This window comes from Panulirus ornatus, chromosome 49 (genome assembly GCF_036320965.1).
Source record: "Panulirus ornatus isolate Po-2019 chromosome 49, ASM3632096v1, whole genome shotgun sequence".
NCBI lineage: Eukaryota > Metazoa > Arthropoda > Malacostraca > Decapoda > Palinuridae > Panulirus > Panulirus ornatus.
In genome coordinates this window covers 4,211,113-4,235,569 of record NC_092272.1, presented here as the reverse complement: position 1 = coordinate 4,235,569, position 24,457 = coordinate 4,211,113, and the positions used below count along the sequence as shown (strand labels likewise).

The 24,457-nt window shown below is 38.6% G+C and overlaps 1 protein-coding gene and 1 pseudogene across 2 annotated transcripts; one reads left to right on the top strand and one right to left on the bottom strand.

Annotated features, from left to right (window-relative positions):
• Window positions 1-1,040: 1,040 nt before the first annotated feature.
• Window positions 1,041-20,091, top strand: LOC139764333 (R3H domain-containing protein 4-like). Of its 2 annotated transcripts, XM_071690851.1 has the most exons (8): window positions 1,041-1,203; window positions 4,544-4,710; window positions 5,138-5,262; window positions 7,159-7,327; window positions 9,696-9,820; window positions 14,684-14,825; window positions 15,700-15,748; window positions 16,906-20,091. In XM_071690851.1, exons 1-8 carry the CDS (start codon window positions 1,136-1,138, stop codon window positions 16,907-16,909), a joined length of 849 nt encoding a protein of 282 aa, XP_071546952.1. In that variant the 5' UTR covers window positions 1,041-1,135; the 3' UTR covers window positions 16,910-20,091. The 2 variants fall into 2 exon arrangements, with proteins under 2 accessions (XP_071546952.1, XP_071546951.1); XM_071690850.1 differs by lacking the exon at window positions 15,700-15,748 and having other exon boundaries at window positions 1,042-1,203.
• On the bottom strand, window positions 20,034-23,896 carry LOC139764251 (2-hydroxyacyl-CoA lyase 1 pseudogene; annotated as a pseudogene).
• Between the last annotated feature and the right edge of the window lie 561 nt (window positions 23,897-24,457).

Here is a 24,457-nt window from a genome sequence, read left to right as displayed (position 1 = left end):
ACAGACGAAAGAAGTGGCCCAACCCATCCCCATACACATGTATACACGTCCACACACGCAAATATACATACCTATACATCTCAATGTACACATATATATACACACACAGACACATACATGTATACCCATGCACACGATTCACACTGTCTGCCTTTATTCATTCCCTATGAGTCCACGGGAAAAATGAAACACGAAAAGTTCCCAAGTGCACTTTCGTGTGATAATCACATCATCAGGGGAGACACAAGAGAGAAATATATATATATATATATATATATATATATATATATATATATATATATATATATATATATATATATATATATATATATACTTGAGCATTGAGATTTCCTAAACTAATTTTCAGTAGAGGTCGACTTAAACTTATGGTACTGACTATGAATCGAGTACTTCTGACTCAGTAAAGTGGGAGGCAATGTGGTGCAGTAGACACCTTTGTCCACGACTGAGAAAAGCTATTTCTACTCGCCCACCCGTAGCAACCACTTGCTGGATTCAAGGTCACCAAGACATGTGAGCTGCTTGCGGCAACACCCCCTTCCTCGCATCTTAACCCGCCCCCACATTGTAGTGTTGTAACTGTTGAACCCGTTGCATGGAAACATTTAAAGGTTGTGTTGAATAAAAATATATCATGTCAGCTTATCAATACAACCGGAAAAAAATGAATCGTGCGTTCACTTATCTCTATAGCAGAACATATGCTTTCATATTGGTCATTGCAGATTAAAGTTACTAGTTGCTTAGGATTACAATATGAAAATACCAACATTAGCTTAAAACTCGTGTCTTCAGTGTTTTAGTGAGCTGGTATTCGTTTCCATACATGATTTATTAGTACAAGGAGTATAAAATATCAGCTCATTGTTAGAGAATACTCTTGGAGGGCAGGGAATATTTAGTGTTAACTAAGCATACGTACAATAAAATGGGAGAAAGTCCTACTAGAGGGAGTATATGATTTTGTAATATTCAAGGCCATGGTGGGTGTGGTGCCTGCCACCTAGCGGCTGCCTCAGTAACCAGTCAGTCTCCCCTGTGAACACAAGTAGATAACAACTAAAACAAATCTTTTTACCTGCTTGTCTGCTGTTAATTGAAGCCTTTTGTAACAATGGGTGTAATTGAGAAACTCGGTGGAAGGGCTCCAGTCTTGAACGTCAGTGTGGACTCTATCAACTCGTAAGGACTTATTTTTATTCTGTATTTACAGTATCTTTAGAACAGGTCAGTAAGTTAACAGGACATATGAAGGGTAAAGTCTCATTCCATTCATAATTGTCTTCCACACATATTTGTTGTATAAATCTGTGTTTGATTAGATAGTGGAAGGGCCAGAGTCAGGAAATGTAACATTCTAACCAGCTGGCAAATGTATTATATATGTATGTGGTAATCAATACCCCAGCGAGTCGAAATTGAGGCAGACGACTTGATAAGAATATTGTCATCTGAATTATCTGATAATAGTTCAATTTAACTCCTCATCGCAACTAGTTTTGGATATTGACATGTGTTCTGCAATGCTTGGTTAGCTTTAAAGAATTCAGTAACTACTGTGGAGCATGATGTTGAGCTTTGTATGTTATTGAACTATGTTAGATATGGCAGCAGTATCGGGAATATGTTATATATGGCAGTAGTGTCGGAGATTTTACACTTATGGGGAAATTAGCTGTTATTAATGTGGAAGTAGGTAATATGCATCTAAATGAATAACATAACCTATGAAACTCACTTAATCTCTCAAGCTGTCGAAATATGCGTCTCAAATGGATTGGTGCTCAATAGGTTGTCAATTTTGTGCGGAGTTCTACATTTAGTAACTCCTTGTCCAGTATGCTCAGGTAGATTCCTGACTAATTTTTGTTTGACTGTGATTAGTTATCTTTCGTCATGTGCCAGTGACAGAACTTGACGTTAAAAGGTTTGGAGGAAGAGTTACCAGTCCCACCAGCTCGAAATTTGGTAAAAAGGGTATTGCTTTTTTGAAATTCCATTCCTTGATGTGGTATCAAGCTATCTAACCAAACTTAGCTGAACTAAACCTACTTAGCATAGCTTAGCTGAGCACAGCCAAACTCTACCAACACATCTTTACAAGTATTCAGGTGCACCACAAAGATTACATTAAGAAAATAGACAAATGAAATATATATATATATATATATATATATATATATATATATATATATATATATATATATATATATATTTTTTTTTTTTTTTTTTTTTTTTTTATACTTTGTCGCTGTCTCCCGCGTTTGCGAGGTAGCGCAAGGAAACAGACGAAAGAAATGGCCCAACCCCCCCCCCCCATACACATGTACATACACACGTCCACACACGCAAATATACATACCTACACAGCTTTCCATGGTTTACCCCAGACGCTTCACATGCCTTGCTTCAATCCACTGACAGCACGTCAACCCCTGTATACCACATGACTCCAATTCACTCTATTTCTTGCCCTCCTTTCACCCTCCTGCATGTTCAGGCCCCGATCACACAAAATCTTTTTCACTCCATCTTTCCACCTCCAATTTGGTCTCCCTCTTCTCCTCATTCCCTCCACCTCCGACACATATATCCTCTTGGTCAATCTTTCCTCACTCATTCTCTCCATGTGCCCAAACCATTTCAAAACACCCTCTTCTGCTCTCTCAACCACGCTCTTTTTATTTCCACACATCTCTCTTACCCTTACGTTACTTACTCGATCAAACCACCTCACACCACACATTGTCCTCAAACATCTCATTTCCAGCACATCCATCCTCCTGCGCACATCTCTATCCATAGCCCACGCCTCGCAACCATACAACATTGTTGGAACCACTATTCCCTCAAACATACCCATTTTTGCTTTCCGAGATAATGTTCTCGACTTCCACACATTTTTCAAGGCTCCCAAAATTTTCGCCCCCTCCCCCACCCTATGATCCACTTCCGCTTCCATGGTTCCATCCGCTGACAGATCCACTCCCAGATATCTAAAACACTTCACTTCCTCCAGTTTTTCTCCATTCAAACTCACCTCCCAATTGACTTGACCCTCACCCCTACTGTACCTAATAACCTTGCTCTTTAATTACATTTTCTAACAATGTTTCTTCGCACAACTGTTAGCAAACGTCACGCTAGCTTCTCAGTTTCTTCAACATGTAAGGCACATGTTTATCAGAACATCAACTGACACATTCCAGTTTAATCCCCAACAGGTAATCTTCCATTCTATGTCTTCATATTTTCGGATTGATCTAGCATTACTCGAACAAACCCATCCTAACAACTAAATTAAACCATGGAAGTACATCACCCCGCGCGCAAACTACATCACTGAAACAATCATTTAATCTTCTTCTTACCCTATCACAGTATACATGCCCTTGTACTTAGATCAGATAGTAAACTTTTCTTTGTATGAACTTTTACTACAATTCCTTCCAACCATATTATTTTCTTTAATACCTTATCCAAGAGATAGCATTCATCTATAACTTCAAATCTAAATGCTTGGTCCTAATAGGTTGCAATTACATCCATTGCTTTTGAAGTACTTTCCTACATCAGTGATTTCAACAAAAGCTGATTGACTATCATCCTTTCGCACTTGCTGAAGAACTGCACTGTTAAAAGTTCGAGAAAGCTTACCTGCCCTCACCTTTCAATCAAATAGCTTTGAAATTCATCTTACTAGGATACTACTAACCAAACTTACTAACTTATATATTATTGATATTTAGCTGTAGTAATAAATTAACATGTTACAGTATAGGGTGACAAAGATTACATTAAGAAGTGGCAACATGAGAAGTATATTACTTGAGATATATTATATATTTTATGATTATAGAAGCTGTTGATAACTTGGATTAGATGATTTGTGAGTATAAGGGTGCAACATCAAGGAATATTCGGGACATTTCAGTTTAGGACCTATTAAGTGCTAACCTTTACAACCACTGGAGAGTAATTTCTAGTGTGAATTTCGAGCATCTACTACTAATTTCTACAAGCCTGCAACCATTAAGGTCGCTCTTTCAAGATCTTACTGTCTTTCTCGACCATATTCCAAAGGCGCTGTAATGTACGTTTGATAATAGCCTTATGCAAAAGGTGTGTTAGTAAGTGTGTCATGTTATGATAGTAAGAAGAAGATATATGTTGTTGGATGGGTACAGTAGTTCATAATGGTATGACAGAAATGAAAGATGACTCTAGGTCAAGGTGCAGAAACAAGCACTGAAGTAGGTCTAAATGCCTACAAGATGACAGTACGGAACTCCTGTTAAGAAGTACCTGGTATGTAACTTACCACTATGATGACTCTACTCGCTTGATATATTTTCTGATATTTGTCTATTCGATTAAAACCATCCTCCCCTTTCAGTCCTATATTCATTACAATTAAGCCCCAAATATTTCCAGACTCTGAAAGTGGTTTAGAATTAATTAACCATATTGATGGCCACTTTCTTGTTTACATAAAAGTAGTAGAGTTTTGTGTTCTGAACAGATTAGGTATCAGTCAACCAGCCACACCATCAGAGTCGGAGACTGTCGATGATGAATCACCTGTCATTGTACCCCTTCGTCGGAATCCTGGACAGCTTCTTCACCGTTTAGAGAACCTTGGTCTGAATCAGTACTCTGGTGCAAGAAAAATTAGAAGGGCTAATAATAGTGAGTTACTGTGGGGTTTGTGTGCTGATTTGAATTAAACAAATTAAGATGTGCACAAAAGTTTTCATAACTTTACCCTCTGAGTATGAAGTGTTACCCCATCATTATTGCTTGAAATCTTGTATTAGTTATCAAGAAAGCTGGAAATTCTGTTGAGATGAGCTTACCAAATCTTTAAGAATTCTTTTAAAGAGATGAGCTTACCAAATATTTAAACATTCTTTTATAACACAGATGTTTTGAGATATCCGATGATTTCTTTTGTATTTTTTTACAAAATTTGTATATCTTTTTTAAGTTTCACTAGATGTTTTGGAATACAGCATTAACCTTGCAGATTTAAATGGAAGATGTTATTAGATATAATGCCTGTTTAGATTGCTATATTAATGTTGAATTATTTTTATACTTTTATTTTGGTCAACAGCTCGTGCTCTACAGACCCTTATAGAGGATGAATCGGAGGACCCTAATGATGTGAGCATTACTGATTTGCAGCCAAACTCTCAGAATGCTTTTACCAAGCTGCTCAGCAATGATGATGATATGAGGGTAAAATTCCTGATTTTTCTTCTATGGTCTTGTTGGATTAATAGCTGATGATAGATTCATGAAGAATCAGTAGGTACTATGACTGCAGGTACAAAAAAAAAGAGACTGTGAAGAAAATGTTCAGTGAAGTGAGTGATATTGAAAACTACAAATATTATAGGTGAGGATATTAAAGAAATGAATTTTGATTATGTGCAATGGAGATTGTTTGAATGTGAGGATGATGTGAATTGAGGTGTTAGTTTATGATGATGAGTCACTTAAATAGATAAGATTTTGACTATTAGTATGGAAACTTTTGTTCACTAAAACTTTGGACATTAGAACACATATACACCTATACAGTACAATGTATACATACATATACATACACATGTAAATGAGCACAGTAATTATGAATACTTGATCAACCCTTTAAAGCTGGCTCACACCCATTCTCTAGCTGTCATATGCAATACACTGAGAGACTTAAGTTCATAAAGAATAATGGACATATTTCACAATTTCCAAAGCATGATGGTTGCTAAAATGGGCTTCACTTGTCCTACGTTGCCTATTAGCTATTTTGTTAACACAATTTTCCATGCTTGTAGAGATGAAGTAATTTTATGTATGTCTTATGAAAAGTCACTCTGCTTCCATTCGTAAAAGCTTTGTGGATGAGATGGATTTGCTTTTTTCTGTTTGTGCATCTTCATCCTCTGTATTTGATTTTCTTATTAGTCACAGAAATTATTAAATAAAATGTGAGCAGAAAATAGGTCATGACAATTCTACTCCTGTAATTCATATCTGATTGTTGAATAGTGTTGATTATAATTCCTTTAAAACTACATTGATATTACAAGCTTCTTCCTTGAAGAAAATACAGGAAGTGGGAACTAAGCAGACATGCTTCCAGTGTATTGTTGTATACTGTGTATTTGAACACTTACCATTAAGTTCTTGAAGATATTATGGGCATCTGTATTGCAGTCTACAATATTTATGAATGCATTTTTTATTTTATAAGTTTATGGACTTTTGTGGTGTCGCAGTCAGGCTTCCTGTCCTTGAAGCTCTCACTGGCCACCCAGTGCAGTAGTTGATCTGCAGTCAGCCCTGCTGTTCATCCACCCCTATGGGTTTGTTGATAAAATGGGTACCTTACACACACACAAACACACACACACACATACATATACATATACATGCATACACATGCATATACATAAACACCCACACAGAGACACACATATACACCTATACAGTACAATGTATACATACATATACATACACAGACATATACATATTTACACATGTACGTATTCATGCTTGCTGCCTTCATCCATTCCCTTCGCCACCCCGCCACACATGAATATTTATTATTATTTTTTTTTTTTTTCCCCCCAAAAGAAGGAACAGAGAACGGGGCTATGTGAGGATGTTCCCTCGGGGCCCGGTCCTATGTTCTTAACGCTACCTCGCTGGCGCGGGAAATGGCGAATAGTTTAAAAGAAAAGAAAGAAAAATTATTATTATTATTTTGCTTTGTCGCTGTCTCTATTCTTTCGTCTGTTTCCTTGCGCTACCTCGCTAATGTGGGAGACAGCGACAAAGCAAAATAAATAGATAAATATATATATATTAACAGATAGAATGTAAATATGAATATGAGCAAGTAAGGCCATTCTTCATCTATTCCTGTTGCTACCTTACTAAATGAGATGCAGGAAAGAAGTATGAAAAACATATTTATATATTTAATTATATATTTTATTCTATGTTATCCATGCAAATTGGTATAGAAATATTTAATAATTCATTAATCTATGTACTTACTGATTGGTAGATAGATAGTTGGAGATGTTAGATACCTTAAACTTTAAAGGCTTGCCTCATGGAATGATGTTGCAGGTGTGGCAGTACTTTATAAATCTTAATGAGAAGGAGCAGAGGAAGTACTTGGAAGCCATATCCCCAAAGCGCCAGACCAGTAATGGCAGAGCCATGGATGGTATCACCTTCACTCAGGTTGCTGTAAATCCTAATGATCATGGTGAATGGAAGTTGAGCGAGATAAAAGGTAAGACCTGAATTTCCTTTTTATGTGACATTAGTGACTTATAGTGTTTGAAGATGCTGGATTAAGTCTTCTGTTCTACGTTTAGGAAAACTATACATTACACTTGACAGCTAGAGACTGAGTGTGATTGAATGTAACCTTTTTTGTCTGTTTTCCTGGTGCTACCTCGCTGAAGTAGGGGGTAGCAATGCTGTTTTCTGTGGAGCAGAGTGGCACCAGGGATAAATGAAGGCAAGCAAGTATATGTGTATATATATATATATATATATATATATATATATATTTTTTTTTTTTTTTTTTTTTTTTTTTTTTCATACTATTTGCCATTTCCCGCGTTAGCGAGGTAGCGTTAAGAACAGAGAACTGGGCCTTAGAGGGAATATCCTCACCTGACCCCCTTCTCTGTTCCTTCTTTTGGAAAATTAAAAAAAAAAACAAGAAAGGGGAGGATTTCCAGCCACCCGCTCCCTCCCCTTTTAGTCGCCTTCTACGACACGCAGGGAATACGTGGGAAGTATTCTTTCTCCCCTATCCCCAGGGATAATATATATATATATATATATATATATATTTTTTTTTTTTTTTTTTTTTTTTTTTTTTTTTTTTTGCTGTCTCCCGCGTTCGCGAGGTAGCGCAAGGAAACAGACGAAAGAAATGGCCCAATTCACCCCCATACACATGTATATACATACGTCCACACACGCAAATATACATACCTACACAGCTTTCCATGGTTTACCCCAGACGCTTCACATGCCCCGATTCAATCCACTGACAGCACGTCAACCCCGGTATACCACATCGCTCCAATTCACTCTATTCCTTGCCCTCCTTTCACCCTCCTGCATGTTCAGGCCCCGATCACACAAAATCTTTTTCACTCCATCTTTCCACCTCCAATTTGGTCTCCCTCTTCTCCTCGTTCCCTCCACCTCCGACACATATATCCTCTTGGTCAATCTTTCCTCACTCATTCTCTCCATGTGCCCAAACCATTTCAAAACACCCTCTTCTGCTCTCTCAACCACGCTCTTTTTATTTCCACACATCTCTCTTACCCTTACGTTACTTACTCGATCAAACCACCTCACACCACACATTGTCCTCAAACATCTCATTTCCAGCGCATCCATCCTCCTGCGCACAACTCTATCCATAGCCCACGCCTCGCAACCATACAACATTGTTGGAACCACTATTCCTTCAAACATACCCATTTTTGCTTTCCGAGATAATGTTCTCGACTTCCACACATTCTTCAAGGCTCCCAGAATTTTCGCCCCCTCCCCCACCCTATGATCCACTTCCGCTTCCATGGTTCCATCCGCTGCCAGATCCACTCCCAGATATCTAAAACACTTTACTTCCTCCAGTTTTTCTCCATTCAAACTTACCTCCCAATTGACTTGACCCTCAACCCTACTGTACCTAATAACCTTGCTCTTATTCACATTTACTCTTAACTTTCTTCTTTCACACACTTTACCAAACTCAGTCACCAGCTTCTGCAGTTTCTCACATGAATCAGCCACCAGCGCTGTATCATCAGCGAACAACAACTGACTCACTTCCCAAGCTCTCTCATCCCCAACAGACTTCATACTAGCCCCTCTTTCCAAAACTCTTGCATTCACCTCCCTAACAACCCCATCCATAAACAAATTAAACAACCATGGAGACATCACACACCCCTGCCGCAAACCTACATTCACTGAGAACCAATCACTTTCCTCTCTTCCTACACGTACACATGCCTTACATCCTCGATAAAAACTTTTCACTGCTTCTAACAACTTGCCTCCCACACCATATATTCTTAATACCTTCCACAGATAATGATAATGAATATATGTGTGTGTGTGTGTATATGAGTGGATGGGCTATTCTTCGTCTGTTTCCTGGTGCTACCTCACTGACACGGGAAATGGCAATCAAGTATAACAATGATAAAATAATATATATTTTTTATGTCATTAACTAGTCCTGTTGTTACTGAGCTGTTCATCAAAAGTTTGCAGTTTATTGCAACATCCTCCTGACGCATGTTTCAAAGCTGATTGAGGAATTGATGCCGAAGTGTAGAGTAAGGAGGTCTTAGGCATCTCAAGCCACCACCATAGATGAACTGAAATTCAGTTCCTGGTGAGAAAACTACCATTGTTGATCTACAGCTTTGTAGATTTAGAATAAATTTGCTTAAAGAGTTGAGAGTATATTGTATACTACAGAATTTTTTTTTTTTATACATAGGTCCTTTCATACTCATGAAATAGAAACAGGGATAAAAATATGATTATATGCGAGCTTTGTCATTCTTTAAAGCTGTCTGATAAGAAGAGTAAATCATGTTTTATCACATTTCTTTAAGGATTGAAGCCTGTACCATCAGTGTCTGATTGCCGTAGAGTTCATCCTGCATGTAGTGAAGAACTTCGATTCAGCATGATGGAACCACAACTACAATCTATCCTCAAGAAAAAGCATTTGCCATTGGTTAGCCATATATTACTTAAGTTACTTTTCTACCCAAGGAACTCCTTCTCTGAGGCTCATGCAGCACACAGAAAACCAGCCATATCCACTTGGATGATAGTGCAGGATAGTTGAGGAGTATTTGTTCAGCATCTTCAGTAAGAGAGTTACATTTTGGACATAAAATTGTTCTGTAATGTGGTTAGTCAGTGTTTATAATATTGTAGAGATGGGTTGTGTCCAGAATGCAGATAAAGGATTATAACTTGTACATGCATAGGAAGTTTTGTTTTAGATGGCTGTAATTGTGTTGGAGTGAAATCTAAGCCTGTGTTGGGATGGCATTTCTTTCTTATATCTATGTCTCTGATGCCTGACTGGTATTTAATGTTTTTCAGATTATTACTGCATGGATATTTTTGTCAGTCTCACATATGTGTGGGGTATGGATTTGTGAGTATGCTTTGCTAAAGTTTGGAGCAAAGTTAAAAGTTTTTGTGTTATTTTGGATAGGTAGTTGGTTATGGTGTAGTTTGGTTGGAGGGTAGAGCAAGGAATCGAGTTAGTATTTGATCGAGTAAATAATGAAAGGGTGAGAGAGATGTATGGCAATAAAAAGCATGTGGTCGAGAGAGCAGAAGAGGGTGTGTTGAAATGGTTTGTTCACGTGGAGAGAATGAGTGAGGAAAGATTGACAAAGTGGATATATATGTCAGAGGTAGAGGGAACAAGAAGTGGGAGACCAAATTGGAGGTGGAAAGATGGAGTAAAAAAGATTTTGAGTGACCAAGACCTGATCTTACAGGAGGGTGAAAGGTGTGCAAGGAGTAGAGTGAATTGGAACGATGTAGTATACCGGGGTCGACATGCTGTCAATTGACTTGTCCCTCAATCCCATTGTATTTTATAATATTTACTCTCAGCTTTCTTCTTTCACACGCTTTACCAAACTCAGTCACCAGCTTCTGCAGTTTCTCACTTGAATCAGCCACCAGTGAACAACAGCTGACTGGCTTCCCAAGCCCTCTAATCCACAACAGACTGCATACTTGCCCCTCTCTCCAAAACTCTTGCATTCACCTTCCTAACAACCCCATCCATAAACAAATTTAACAACCATGGAGACATCACGCACCCCTTTCGCAAACCAACATTCACTAAGAACCAATCAATTTCCTCTCTTCCTACTCATACACATGCCTTACATCCTCAATAAAACTTTTCACTGCTTCTAGCAACTTGCCTCCCACACCATGTACTCTTAATACCTTCCACAGAGCATCTCTATCAACTCTGTCATATGCCTTCTCCAGATCCATAATTGCTACATACAAATCCATTAGTTTTTCTAAGTATTTCTCACATATATTCTTCAAAGCAAACACCTGATCCACACATCCTCTACCACTTCTGAAACCACATTGCTCTTCCCAATCTGATGCTCTGTACATGCCTTCTTCCTCGCAATCAGTACCCTCCCATATAATTTCCCAGGAATACTCAACAAACTTATACCTATGTAATTTGAACACTCACCTTTGTACAATGGCACTATGCATGCATTCCACCAATCCTCAGGCACTTCATCATGAGCCATATATACGTTGAATATCCTCACCAACAAGTCAACAACACAGTCACCCCCTTTTTTAATAAATTCCACTGCAATACCATCCAAACCCGCCGCCTTGCCGGCTTTCATCTTCCACAGAGTTCTCACTACCTCTTCTCAGTTTAACAGATCATTCTCTCTGACCCTCTCACTGCGCACACCACCTCGACCAAAACACCCTATATCTGCCACTGTATCATCTAACGCATTCAACAAACCTTCAAAATACTCACTCCATCTCCTTCTAACATCACCACCACTTGTTATTACCCATTACCTCCCCATTATATATTTATATTTTTTTTTTTTTTTCCAAAAGAAGGAACAGAGAAGGGGGCCATGTGAGGATGTTCCCTCAAAGGCCCAGTCCTCTGTTCTTAACGCTACCTCGCTAATGCGGGAAATGGCGAATAGTATGAATGAAAGAATGAATGAATGAATATATATATATATACATATATATATTCTTTCATACTATTCGCCATTTCCCGCATTAACAAGGTAGCATTAAGAACAGAAGACTGGGCCTTTGAGGGATTATCCTCACCTGGCCCCCTTCTCTAACGCGGGAGACAGCGCTACCTCACTCACATGCAGAGGGAGGGGTTGTCATTTCATGTGTGGCGGGATGGCGACAGGAATGAATAAGGGCAGTCAGTATGAATCATGTACATGTGTATATATGTATATGTCTGTGCGTGTATATATACGTATACGTTGAGATGTATAGGTATGTATATGTGCATGTGTGGATGTGTATGTATACACATGTGTATGTGGGTGGGTTGGGCCATTCTTTCGTCTGTTTCCTTGCGCTACCTCGTTAACGCTGTAGACAGCGACAAAGTATAATAAATGAATAAATATATATATATATATATATATTTATATATATATATATATATATATATATATATATATATTTTTTTTTTTTTTTTGTCGCTGTCTCCCGCGTTTGCGAGGTAGCGCAAGGAAACAGACAAAAGAAATGGCCCAACCCACCCCCATACACATGTATATACATACATCCACACACGCAAATATACATACCTACACAGCTTTCCATGGTTTACCCCAGACGCTTCACATGCCCTGATTCAATCCACTGACAGCACGTCAACCCCGGTATACCACATCGCTCCAATTCACTCTATTCCTTGCCCTCCTTTCACCCTCCTGCATGTTCAGGCCCTGATCACACAAAATCTTTTTCACTCCATCTTTCCACCTCCAATTTGGTTTCCCTCTTCTCCTCGTTCCCTCCACCTCCGACACATATATCCTCTTGGTCAATCTTTCCTCACTCATTCTCTTTTTTTTTTTTTTTTTTTTTTTTTTTTTTTTTTTTCCGCTGTCTCCCGCGTTTGCGAGGTAGGCAAGTGTTTTGGGAGCAGCTGAATGAGTGTGCTAGTGGTTTTGATGCACGAGACCGGGTTATAGTGATGGGTGATTTGAATGCAAAGGTGAGTAATGTGGCAGTTGAGGGAATAATTGGTATACATGGGGTGTTCAGTGTTGTAAATGGAAATGGTGAAGAGCTTGTAGACTTATGTGCTGAAAAAGGACTGGTGATTGGGAATACCAGGTTTAAAAAGCGAGATATACATAAGTATACGTATGTAAGTAGGAGAGATGGCCAGAGAGCGTTATTGGATTACGTGTTAATTGACAGGCGCGCGAAAGAGAGACTTTTTGATGTTAATGTGCTGAGAGGTGCAACTGGAGGGATGTCTGATCATTATCTTGTGGAGGCTAGGTGAAGATTTGTATGGGTTTTCAGAAAAGAAGAGTGAATGTTGGGGTGAAGAGGGTGGTAAGAGTAAGTGAGCTTGGGAAGGAGACTTGTATGAGGAAGTACCAGGAGAGACTGAGTACAGAATGGAAAAAGGTGAGAACAATGGAAGTAAGGTGAGTGGGGGAGGAATGGGATGTATTTAGGGAATCAGTGATGGATTGCGCAAAAGATGCTTGTGGCATGAGAAGAGTGGGAGGTGGGTTGATTAGAAAGGGTAGTGAGTGGTGGGATGAAGAAGTAAGATTATTAGTGAAAGAGAAGAGAGAGGCATTTGGACGATTTTTGCAGGGAAAAAATGCAATTGAGTGGGAGATGTATAAAAGAAAGAGACAGGAGGTCAAGAGAAAGGTGCAAGAGGTGAAAAAGAGGGCAAATGAGAGTTGGGGTGAGAGAGTATCGTTAAATTTTAGGGAGAATAAAAAGATGTTCTGGAAGGAGGTAAATAAAGTACGTAAGACAAGGGAGCAAATGGGAACTTCAGTGAAGGGCGCAAATGGGAAGGTGATAACAAGTAGTGGTGATGTGAGAAGGAGATGGAGTGAGTATTTTGAAGGTTTGTTGAATGTGTTTTTTTTTTTTTTTTTTTTTTTTTTTTTTTTTTTTTTTTTCCCCAAAAGAAGGAACAGAGGGGGCCAGGTGAGGATATTCCAAAAAAGGCCCAGTCCTCTGTTCTTAACGCTACCTCACTAATGCGGGAAATGGCGAATAGTTTAAAAGAAAAGAAAAAGATATATATATATACTTTTTTTTATATACGTATACTTAACTGCCATCTCCCGCGTTAGCATGGTAGAGAAAGGAAACAGACGCGGAATGGCCCAACCCACCCACATACTCATGTATATACATAAACACCCACACACGCACATATTCATATATATATATATATATATATATATATATATATATATACATTTCTACATCTTTTTCTTTCAAACTATTCGCCATTTCCCGCATTAGCGAGGTAGCGTTAAGAATAGAGGACTGGGCCTTTGAGGGAATACCCTCACCTGGCCCAATTCTCTGTTCCCTCTTTTGGAAAATTAAAAAAAAAAAACGAGAGGGGAGGATTTCCAGCCCCCCGCTCCCTCCCCTTTTAGTCGCCTTCTACGACACGCAGGGAATACGTGGGAAGTATTCTTAATCCCCTATCCCCAGGGATAACATTTCTACATATGCAGACATATACATATATACACATGTACATATCCATACTTGTGGGAGTACTTTGATATCTTGCAAATACACCCTAATGGGAATCTTTTTTTTACAGAAAAGATGAATGTTAATCAGCTGAGAAAGACAAAATAGGAAAGTGCAGTATTTTGAAAATCATGATTGATATCACTGATTATTTGACAAGATAGCTTTTTTGTGTAAAGTCAGAGAGTAAATGCTGTTTTAGGTGTTCGCACAATGTTTATATACCATATATTTTTTTCCAGTAGTAATGAATTTTTATAACATTGTCTTGCAGGGTGTCCTATCAAATCTTGAACAGGAAATCAGGGAAACATTCATCACAAATCCGTCTGCTGTCTTAAGAAACCCAGATTTGACAAGTTTTGAGAGACTTTTGATACATGCCCTCTGTCAGTACAATTTTCTGACTTCCAAAAGTAAGTGACTTTCACCATTTTCTGTGTAATAAAGCATTCTTCCCTGAATGTGTAATTAAATTGCATGTATATGAGTATATACTTAATTGCTATTTCCAGTGTTAGTGAGGTAGCACCCTTTTTTTCATACATATTCGCCTTTTCCCACACTAGCAAGGTAGTACCAGGAATAGATGAAGAAAGGCCACATTTGTTCACATCCATTCTCTAGCTCTCATGTGTAATGCACCGAAATCACAGATCCCTTTCCAAGACTAGGCCCCTTTCTAAAACCACTGAAAAAATCAGTGCATATAGTCTCTAAACTTCGCCATATGTTTTTAAGGAATTTTCCATGATTATGATAGAAAGTGAAAAAGAGGGGCAGGAATAGTGGACTGGAAATGTGCCCTTCCTGTGTGAACTTTGATTTTGAAAGGGGGATCAGAAGAAGCCAAGTGTGGAATTTTCCCAAAAATGTAATTTATTGGCTCTTGTTGCTACTTCACTGATAAGGGAAAGATTATAGAGTATGAAAAAATTGTTAATGAAGAGGATGAAGTTTTCAGTAGACTTCTAAAATATAACTACCAAGAAGAGAGAGGATACTTTTTAACATTTGCTTGCTCTCCCACAGTGTTCGGACCTCTTAGGAAATCCAATGAAGTATATACAAAGGGAGATTTTCTCTTTGATACCACTTTATTTCTAACAAAAGAAATATATCTGTTACAGTTAATTAGTATCATAGGATCCCGTAGCACATTAACTTTGTGGGTGCATGTTTAAATTTTGCATCAGTTCCCAAAAAAATCAGTTATCTAGTAAAAAATTAAATTCATATTATCACATTTTCTGTTTCTCTATCATCATGAATTCTTTATACATTTTCCAGATCTGGAACAAAAACTCTCAAGTACATGTAGCATACAAGGAAAAACAAGGTAAATGTCCACTGACTTTAATGGCAGCATCACACAGCTTAGAATGTAAACAAACACCTTTCTTTGTTCTATACATACCAACAATCAATACAGGCCCACATCTGCCTTTGAGAAGATACAAAATGTATCAATGAATATCCATGAACTTCCAACAAACAAAAAATGTGCAAAGCAGTGTTCATGTGGATTGCATATAAAGAAGGGGTTATTAATGTTAAACTCCAACATAAATATACATGTTAGCAGTAATTACAAAATTTCAAATCTACACTGGTATATTTGGTCATAGATAATATAATACTGATTGCATAAAATTACAAAAGCAGTAATTATATAGAAAAAATTAATTCAGGACCATTATAATAAAGTCTTGGCATCCTAGCATGCTGTCAACAAATTAAGTAGTTGCACAGCAGCTCAACAGTTGACAGCATGTGCAGATGTGTGGCTGGGATGTAAGGGATGAGTGAAGATTCGTACATGTTGCCTCCAAAGTGAAGTTTCATTGGCAGTTGTGGAATGAAAGTGCTTATCATGGTTAATTATTATAAATGTAAGGGCAAGTATGAATTGTGCAGCAGCTATCAGTTGACACCATTTATGGATGTATGGCAGTGATTTAAAGGATGAGTGAAGATTCCTGCATGGAACCTCCAAGGAAAATTTTATTGTTGGCTGTGGAACATACTTGCTTTAGTGCTTAATTACTATGAACATCACGGAAGGGAGGCCCACTTGCCATGCACATAGGGTTAATGTGAACCATCTCTTAATGATGGGTTGAATTATGGGCTAAGTGCATATCTTAACCCTTAATTGTATGAAATTATTGCATATTCACTTTTTCTTGAAACTTGGTGAATATTGAAGAGCATTTTTTGTACTTTTTTCCCTTTTGTTAGGTGTTACAGAACAAAATATTGTCTTTATGGTATCTTCCCTAATGTTTATCTTTACCTTGTAAACATAAAATGATGGCAATATAGTGTTTATGCACATCTATGTTTGAAGTGCATATGAAATTTCCCTCAGAGCATTTTGGCTCAAGCAAAATCCCTCCAGATTATGGGGCTATTAACTATCTCCATAACTTCAGGAATTGAAGACCCAGTGGCAGAAGAGTATGGAAATTATAAAGTCCTTTTTTTTTTTTTCAGGTAAAAACAAGGCTGGTGTGAGAACGGTGATAGTGGAAAATATTGAAAAGTGTTTTCATGCTCCAGAAATGTCACTGACTCGGTACATTGAGACTTACTATAGATCCTAGTAACATTTCATACTTAGAGGTTTTTAAATGACAAAAAAAGCCTGAAGATTTGGTCAAACTGAGGTGGCATTGTTTGAAGTTAAGTGCTTATTTGTGTAAGTCCTGATAGTTACAAAGAAGAGCTTCTGATTTTCAAGAACTTTATTCTTGTCCTCACACCAGTTGTCCTGAACAGTCATGTGTTTATTTAATAATGTACTTAAAATTTTTACTCCTGTGAAAGTGACATTGCTTACTTTTTTATTGTAGAGTATAATTTGATAAAAGTGACCAGGTGAGCATAATAGTATGTAGTATATTGATAGAGAATGTCTGGTTTGTTTTCAGGCAAAGACAAGCAATGTAAGCTGATTTGTTTTATCTGTATATATATTATCACCTTTCTCAGGTGAAAATTTTAATTGATTCAATATGCAAATCAGTTTTCTCAGAATTACTCTGTTTTATGTTTGAAAAATATGTAAAATGATTACTTTTTAATATTAATTGTACCCTATTTTTTATTTGACTAAAAGCATATGTAGTTTCTTAATAGTTTTAGTTTAGGTGTTTGTAAGGAAGGCTTATTAAATGTCTTGTGGTTAAAAGACACAGTAGAATACTTGTAAAGTTTATTAAAGACTAAGAATTATTTTCAGGTAATGCTGAGTTGGCAAATTAGGCAGTGAAGTTAAGCTTGTGATATGGTGATTATAACCCTGTTTAGTGGGATATACAGGTTGCTATAGTGTATAGATATTACACTGAGTTGTTGATCTAAAAAAGATGTTAAAGAAAGCTGTCAAGGTCATTCTGTCTTTCAGAGTAGGTATGATATACCGTATCATTCAAGCAAGTCACCTTCTTTCTAAACAGCTTTCATATTTCTGGGCTAGGCAGTCAGTCATAGTGCAAAGCAGAACTTGCAACATATGGATGGCAAGCCTTCAGAAAAGTTTTGTCATATCCGACTTGTTCATATACAGAGCTTTCACATTTTACAGGATTTAAAGTGGGGAAAGTTTTGTGTACTGTGAAGCTTTTACAGTCTAGATGGTATTCATTGACTTAATTGTTGTAAATATTTTCATATATATTTTATTATACATAATTGCTGTTTCCCGCATCAGTGAGGTAGTGCCAGGAAAGAGTTGAAGAATGGCCCATCTGCTGTTATACACATGAATATACATTTATTTTTTTTTTCATTTTTTTTTTTCCGCTGTCTCCCGCGTTTGCGAGGTAGCGCAAGGAAACAGATGAAAGAAATGGCCCAACCCACCCCCTTACACAATGTATGTACATACACGTCCACACACGCAAATATACATACCTAAACATCTCAATGTACACATATATATACACACACAGACACATACAAATATACCCATGCACACAATTCACACTGTCTGCCTTTATTCATTCCCATCGCCACCTCGCCACACATGGAATACCATCCCCCTTCCCCCTCATGTGTGCGAGGTAGCTCTAGGAAAAGACAACAAAGGCCCCATTCATTCACACTCAGTCTCTAGCTGTCATGCAATAATGCCCGAAACCACAGCTCCCTTTCCACATCCAGGCCCCACACAACTTTCCATGGTTAATCCCAGACGCTTCACATGCCCTGATTCAATCCACTGACAGCACGTCAACCCCGGTATACCACATCGATCCAGTTCACTCTATTCCTTGCCTGCCTTTCACCCTCCTGCATGTTCAGGCCCTGATCACACAAAATCTTTTTCACTCCATCTTTCCACCTCCAATTTGGTCTCCCACTTCTCCTCGTTCCCTCCACCTCCAACACATATATCCTCTTGATCAATCTTTCCTCACTCATTCTCTCCATGTGCCCAAACCATTTCAAAACACCCTTTTCTGCTCTCTCAACCACGCTCGTTTTATTTCCACACATCTCTCTTACCCTTACATTACTTAATCGATCAAACCACCTCACACCACACATTGTCCTCAAACATCTCATTTCCAGCACATCCACCCTCCTGCGCACAACTCTATCCATAGCCCACGCCTCGCAGCCATACAACATTGTTGGAACCACTATTCCTTCAAACATACCCATTTTTGCTTTCCGAGATAATGTTCTCGACTTCCACACATTCTTCAAGGCTCCCAGGAATTTCGCCCCCTCCCCCACCCTATGATTCACTTCCGCTTCCATGGTCTATTTATTATAATTGAAAGAATACTTCTCATGTATTCCCTGCCACCATTGCTGTATCATCAGCAAATAACTGATGCACTTCCCAGGCCCTCTCATCCCCCACAGACTGCATACTCATCCCCCTCACCACCCCATCCATGAACAGATTGAACAACCATGGTGACATCCCACACCCTATCTATTTTTTTTATAGATTGATGGATAGAAAGATAAACCTGAGGTGTTGAGTACCAGTCTGTAAATGGATAAGCTTTTAGAGTAGCATATACAAGGACCAAGAGACATCAGCATCATCTTGTGATTTTCTTGTCATATCTGATGCTTGGGTGATTTTCTCCATCATTTGTGATTAAGATTGATTATATATTGTTCTTGTTATGTGATCTGTTGCGATATTTGCTCATGATGCTGTAGCACCTATGCACTCACTCGGAAGTGTGGAAAGCACTGCCATCCTCATGTGAATTCATGTGACAAGGAGATAAAGTGTCAGTATGTTTTGATACCTTACATCTGCACAGTATTCTTAATAAATGTGGTTCATCATAAGTGTACAAGTGAAAATGTAGACTTAACATTTCTATGCTTTAGCCACCAAGTGATGTTGAGGTTTGGCTACTGGATGGTGTATGAAATATTATTAATAGAATTGGTGTGTTGTATTGCTGTGGAAGAGTTCACTTTTGATTCAATATAAAGATTATACAATTATTTTTTACGTTGGTTAGTCCAGGTATTGATTTGAAAAGGCATTTTGCAGTCAAGTATTCAGTCCTTTATGTGTACTAAGGCTACATTCATAGTGCAAAGAATGAGATGACTCATGGAAGGTTTTTACAGTTGTGTAAGCATCACTGTAGACATAACTGTCTAGAAAGCATGCAGAATAAAGTTATTAAAATGATAAAATGCATTAGTTACTTTTTGATATTTGATGATGTTTTTGAGTGTCATATTTAGGATTTCTAATACTCATTTCAGAAAAATCTGCAGTGGCATTGTTGTATGTATATATAGGATGTAAGGCATGTGTACGTGTAAGAAGAGAGGAAAGTGATTGGTTCTCAGTGAATGTAGGTTTGCGGCAGGGGTGTGTGATGTCTCCATGGTTGTTTGATTTGTTTATGGATGGGGTTGTTAGGGAGGTGAATGCAAGAGTTTTGGAAAAGGGGGCAAGTATGCAGTCTGTTGTGGATGAGAGAGCTTGGGAAGTGAGTCAGTTGTTGTTCGCTGATGATACAGCGCTGGTGGCTGATTCGTGTGAGAAACTGCAGAAGCTGGTGACTGAGTTTGGTAAAGTGTGTGAAAAAAGAAAGCTGAGAGTAAATGCGAATAAGAGCAAGGTTATAATTTAGGTACAATAGGGTTGAGGGACAAGTCAATTGGGAGGTAAGTTTGCATAGAGAAAAACTGGAGGAAGTGAAGTGTTTTTGATATCTGGAAGTGGATTCGGCAGCGGATGGAACCATGGAAGTGGAAGAGAATCATAGAGTGGGGAGGGGGTGAAAGTTCTGGGAGCGATGAAGAATGTGTGGAAATCGAGAACATTATCTCGGAAAGCAAAAATGGGTATGTTTGAAGGAACAGTGGTTCCAACAATGTTATATGGTTGCGAGGCGTGGGCTATGGATAGAGTTGTGCGCAGGAGGGTGGATGTGCTGGAAATGAGATGTTTGAGGACAATATGTGGTGTGAGGTGGTTTGATCAAGTAAGTAATAATAGGGTAAGAGAGATGTGTGGTAATAAAAAGTGTGGTTGAGAGAGCAGAAGAGGGTGTTTTGAAATGGTTTGGTCACATGGAGAGAATGAGTGGGGAAAGATTGACAAAGAGCATATATGTGTCAGGTGGAGGGAACGAGGAGAATGGGAGACCAAATTGGAGGTGGAAAGATGGAGTGGAAAAAATTTTGAGTGATCAAGGCCTGAAATTACAGGAGGTTGAAAGGCGTGCAAGGAATAGAGTGAATTGGAACGATGTGGTATACCGACATATATATATATATTTTTTTTTCTTTTCTTTTTCTTTCAAACTATTCACCATTTCCCGCGTTAGCGAGGTAGCGTTAAGAACGGAATATCCTCACATGGCCCCCTTCTTTGTTCCTTCTTTTGAAAAATTAAAAAAAATGAGAGGGGAGGATTTCCAGCCACCCGCTCCCACCCCTTTTAGTCGCCTTCTACGACATGCAAGGAATACATGGGAAGTATTCTTTCTCCCCTATCCCCAGGGATAAATTCCTAATAATACTGTACAATATAATGTTATCAAATTTAGTTAAAATAAATCTGCTGCCTTCCCACAAAAGCCAAGGCTTGTTTTCTTCTTCAAGAGCCTGACTAACTGCCTCTTGCAGTTCAGGGACAAACTTACAGAAGAAACCAGTTTCACTGAACATTGAAGCCATGCATTCATAGTGTACAGTTGGCAAAAGTGATGTTGGTGGAGTTGCAATGGCAGCATCCATTCCATCTCTTATTTCATTGAACAATTGCTTGTCCAAACCACTGTTGTTTACAAACCATTATTGTTTACAATGATGACATGATGGGTAGTTTGTAGCGGTAAATTGTTTCCATTTCCATACCACTAAAACCAAAAGCAGAATCTCCTTCAACACCTATGATTCGCTTGCCTGGAGCATGGTCTTGTGCCCATAAGGCTGCTGCAATGGCATAACCAAGACCAACACCCATTGTACCAAACATACCTGCATCCAGTCTGTGGTGTGGAAATTTGTTGAGCAAAATAGTCCGTCCAATATCCATGGTTGTGACTCCTTCACTGACAATAATACGATCATGTGGTAACAGCTGGTGCAGGTGATGAAGTACTGCGTAGTAGTTCAAAGGTTCTGAAATATCCTGGGCCATTTTAGTACTAATGCTTTTGTTGTCCTGCACTTTCTCTTGAAGTTGAGACCACCAAGGTGACTTTGAGGCAACAAGAGTTCCTGGTACTGCTTCTTGGAACTGGCCACAAACTACCCTTAAGTCACATAGCAAAACAACACTTCCATTCACACTGTTGTGGAACTCCTCAGAACATAAATCCACATGTATAAACTTTACATCTGATGCAGATCCTGGAGGGCGACCAAAATGAAGAATCCAATTCAATCTTGCTCCAAGAAGCAGAATCACATCAGCCTCCAACAATGCTTTGGTCATCGGGTACAACTCCTTTGCCCATTGGTGTAGGTAAGAAGGGTATACCAGTCTTTTCAAACAAACAATGGATCTTTTCTTCAGCACGGACATAGGCAGCACCCTTCTCCCTACCACCACCAGAGGACGCTAAGCACCACAAAAGCAGTGCAACTGCCTCCAAGACGGAGTCTGGTGATGCTAGAGATATTGGAGGTGGGGAACACTTGGGATGCTGAAAAATTAGTGACTCATCTACTATCTCAGCTATGAGATTTCCAGGTAAATCTAGGTATGCAGCACCAGGTCGTCCATAAGTTTTGCACTCAATAGCTTTTGCCACATGGTATGGTATAGTATCAATACTATACCATACCATATATATATATATATATATATATTCTTTCTTTCTTTTTTTTTTTTTAACTATTCGCCATTTCCCGCATTAGCGAGGTAGCGTTAGGAACAGAGGACTGGGCCTTTTTTGGAATATCCTCACCTGGCCCCCTCTGTTCCTTCTTTTGGAAAATTAAAAAAAAAAAAACGAGAGGGGAGGATTTCCAGCCCCCCGCTCCCTCCCCTTTTAGTCGCCTTCTACGACACGCAGGGAATACGTGGGAAGTATTCTTAATCCCCTATCCCCAGGGATAATATATATATATATATTTTTTTTTTTTTCATACTATTTGCCATTTCCCGCGATAGCGAGGTAGCGTTAAGAACAGAGGACTGGGCCTTTTTTGGAATATCCTCACCTGGCCCCCTTTCTCTGTTCCTTCTTTTGGAAAATTGAAAAAAAAAAACGAGAGGGGAGGATTTCCAGCCACCCGCTCCCTCCCCTTTTAGTCGCCTTCTACGACACGCAGGGAATACGTGGGAAGTATTCTTTCTCCCCTATGTTTTTTTTTTGTTTTGTTTTTTGCTTTGTCGCTGTCTCCCGCGTTTGCGAGGTAGCGCAAGGAAACAGATGAAAGAAATGGCCCAACCCACCCCCATACACATGTATATACATACACGTCCACACACACAAATATACATACCTACACAGCTTTCCATGGTTTTCCCCAGACGCTTCACATGCCCTGATTCATTCCACTGACAGCACGTCAACCCCGGTATACCATGTCGATCTAATTCACTCTATTCCTTGCCCGCCTTTCACCCTCCTGCATGTTCAGGCCCTGATCACACAAAATCTTTTTCACTCCATCTTTCCACCTCCAATTTGGTTTCCCTCTTCTCCTCGTTCCCTCCACCTCCGACACATATATCCTCTTGGTCAATCTTTCCTCACTCATTCTCTCCATGTGCCCAAACCATTTCAAAACACCCTCTTCTGCTCTCTCAACCACGCTCTTTTTATTTCCACACATCTCTCTTACCCTTACATTACTTATTCGATCAAACCACCTCACACCACACATTGTCCTCAAACTTCTCATTTCCAGCACATCCACCCTCCTGCGCACAACTCTATCCATAGCCCACGCCTCGCAACCATACAACATTGTTGGAACCACTATTCCTTCAAACATACCCATTTTTGCTTTCCGAGATAATGTTCTCGACTTCCACACATTCTTCAAGGCTCGGAAAGCATATATATATATATATATATATATATATATATATATATATATATATATATATATATATATATATCTTTCTTTTTCTTTCAAACTATTCGCCATTTCCCGCGTTCGTCTGTTTCCTTGCGCTACCTCGCTAACGCGAGACAGCGACAAAGCAAAATAAATGTAAATAATAAAGATATATATAGGAAAGGATCACGATTTTATGCATGATCAAGTATATTCCTATGAATCCACAGGGAAAATGAAACAGGATAAGTTCCCAAGTGCACTTTTGCGTAATAATCACATGAACAGGGAAGACACAAGAGAGATATATAACGAAGAGACGTAGCTAGGATGCCAAATTGGAGGAACAGAGAAGAGGTCCAGGTGAGGATATTCCCTCAAAGGCCCAGTCCTCTGTTCTTAACGCTACCTTGTAAACATATATATATATATATATATATATATATATATATATATATATATATATATATATATATATTCCCTTACATTTCTACAGAGTTGCTCATATTACGTATTTATCATCATAGTT

Coding starts and splice junctions, on each gene's coding strand:
- LOC139764333 (XM_071690850.1), top strand. CDS start 1,136: ATGGGTGTAATTGAGAAACTCGGTGGAAGGGCTCCAGTCTTGAACGTC. Junction 5,263..7,158: donor GCAATGATGATGATATGAGG/GTAAAATTCCTG, acceptor ATGATGTTGCAG/GTGTGGCAGTACTTTATAAA. Junction 9,821..14,683: donor AGAAAAAGCATTTGCCATTG/GTTAGCCATATA, acceptor ATTGTCTTGCAG/GGTGTCCTATCAAATCTTGA.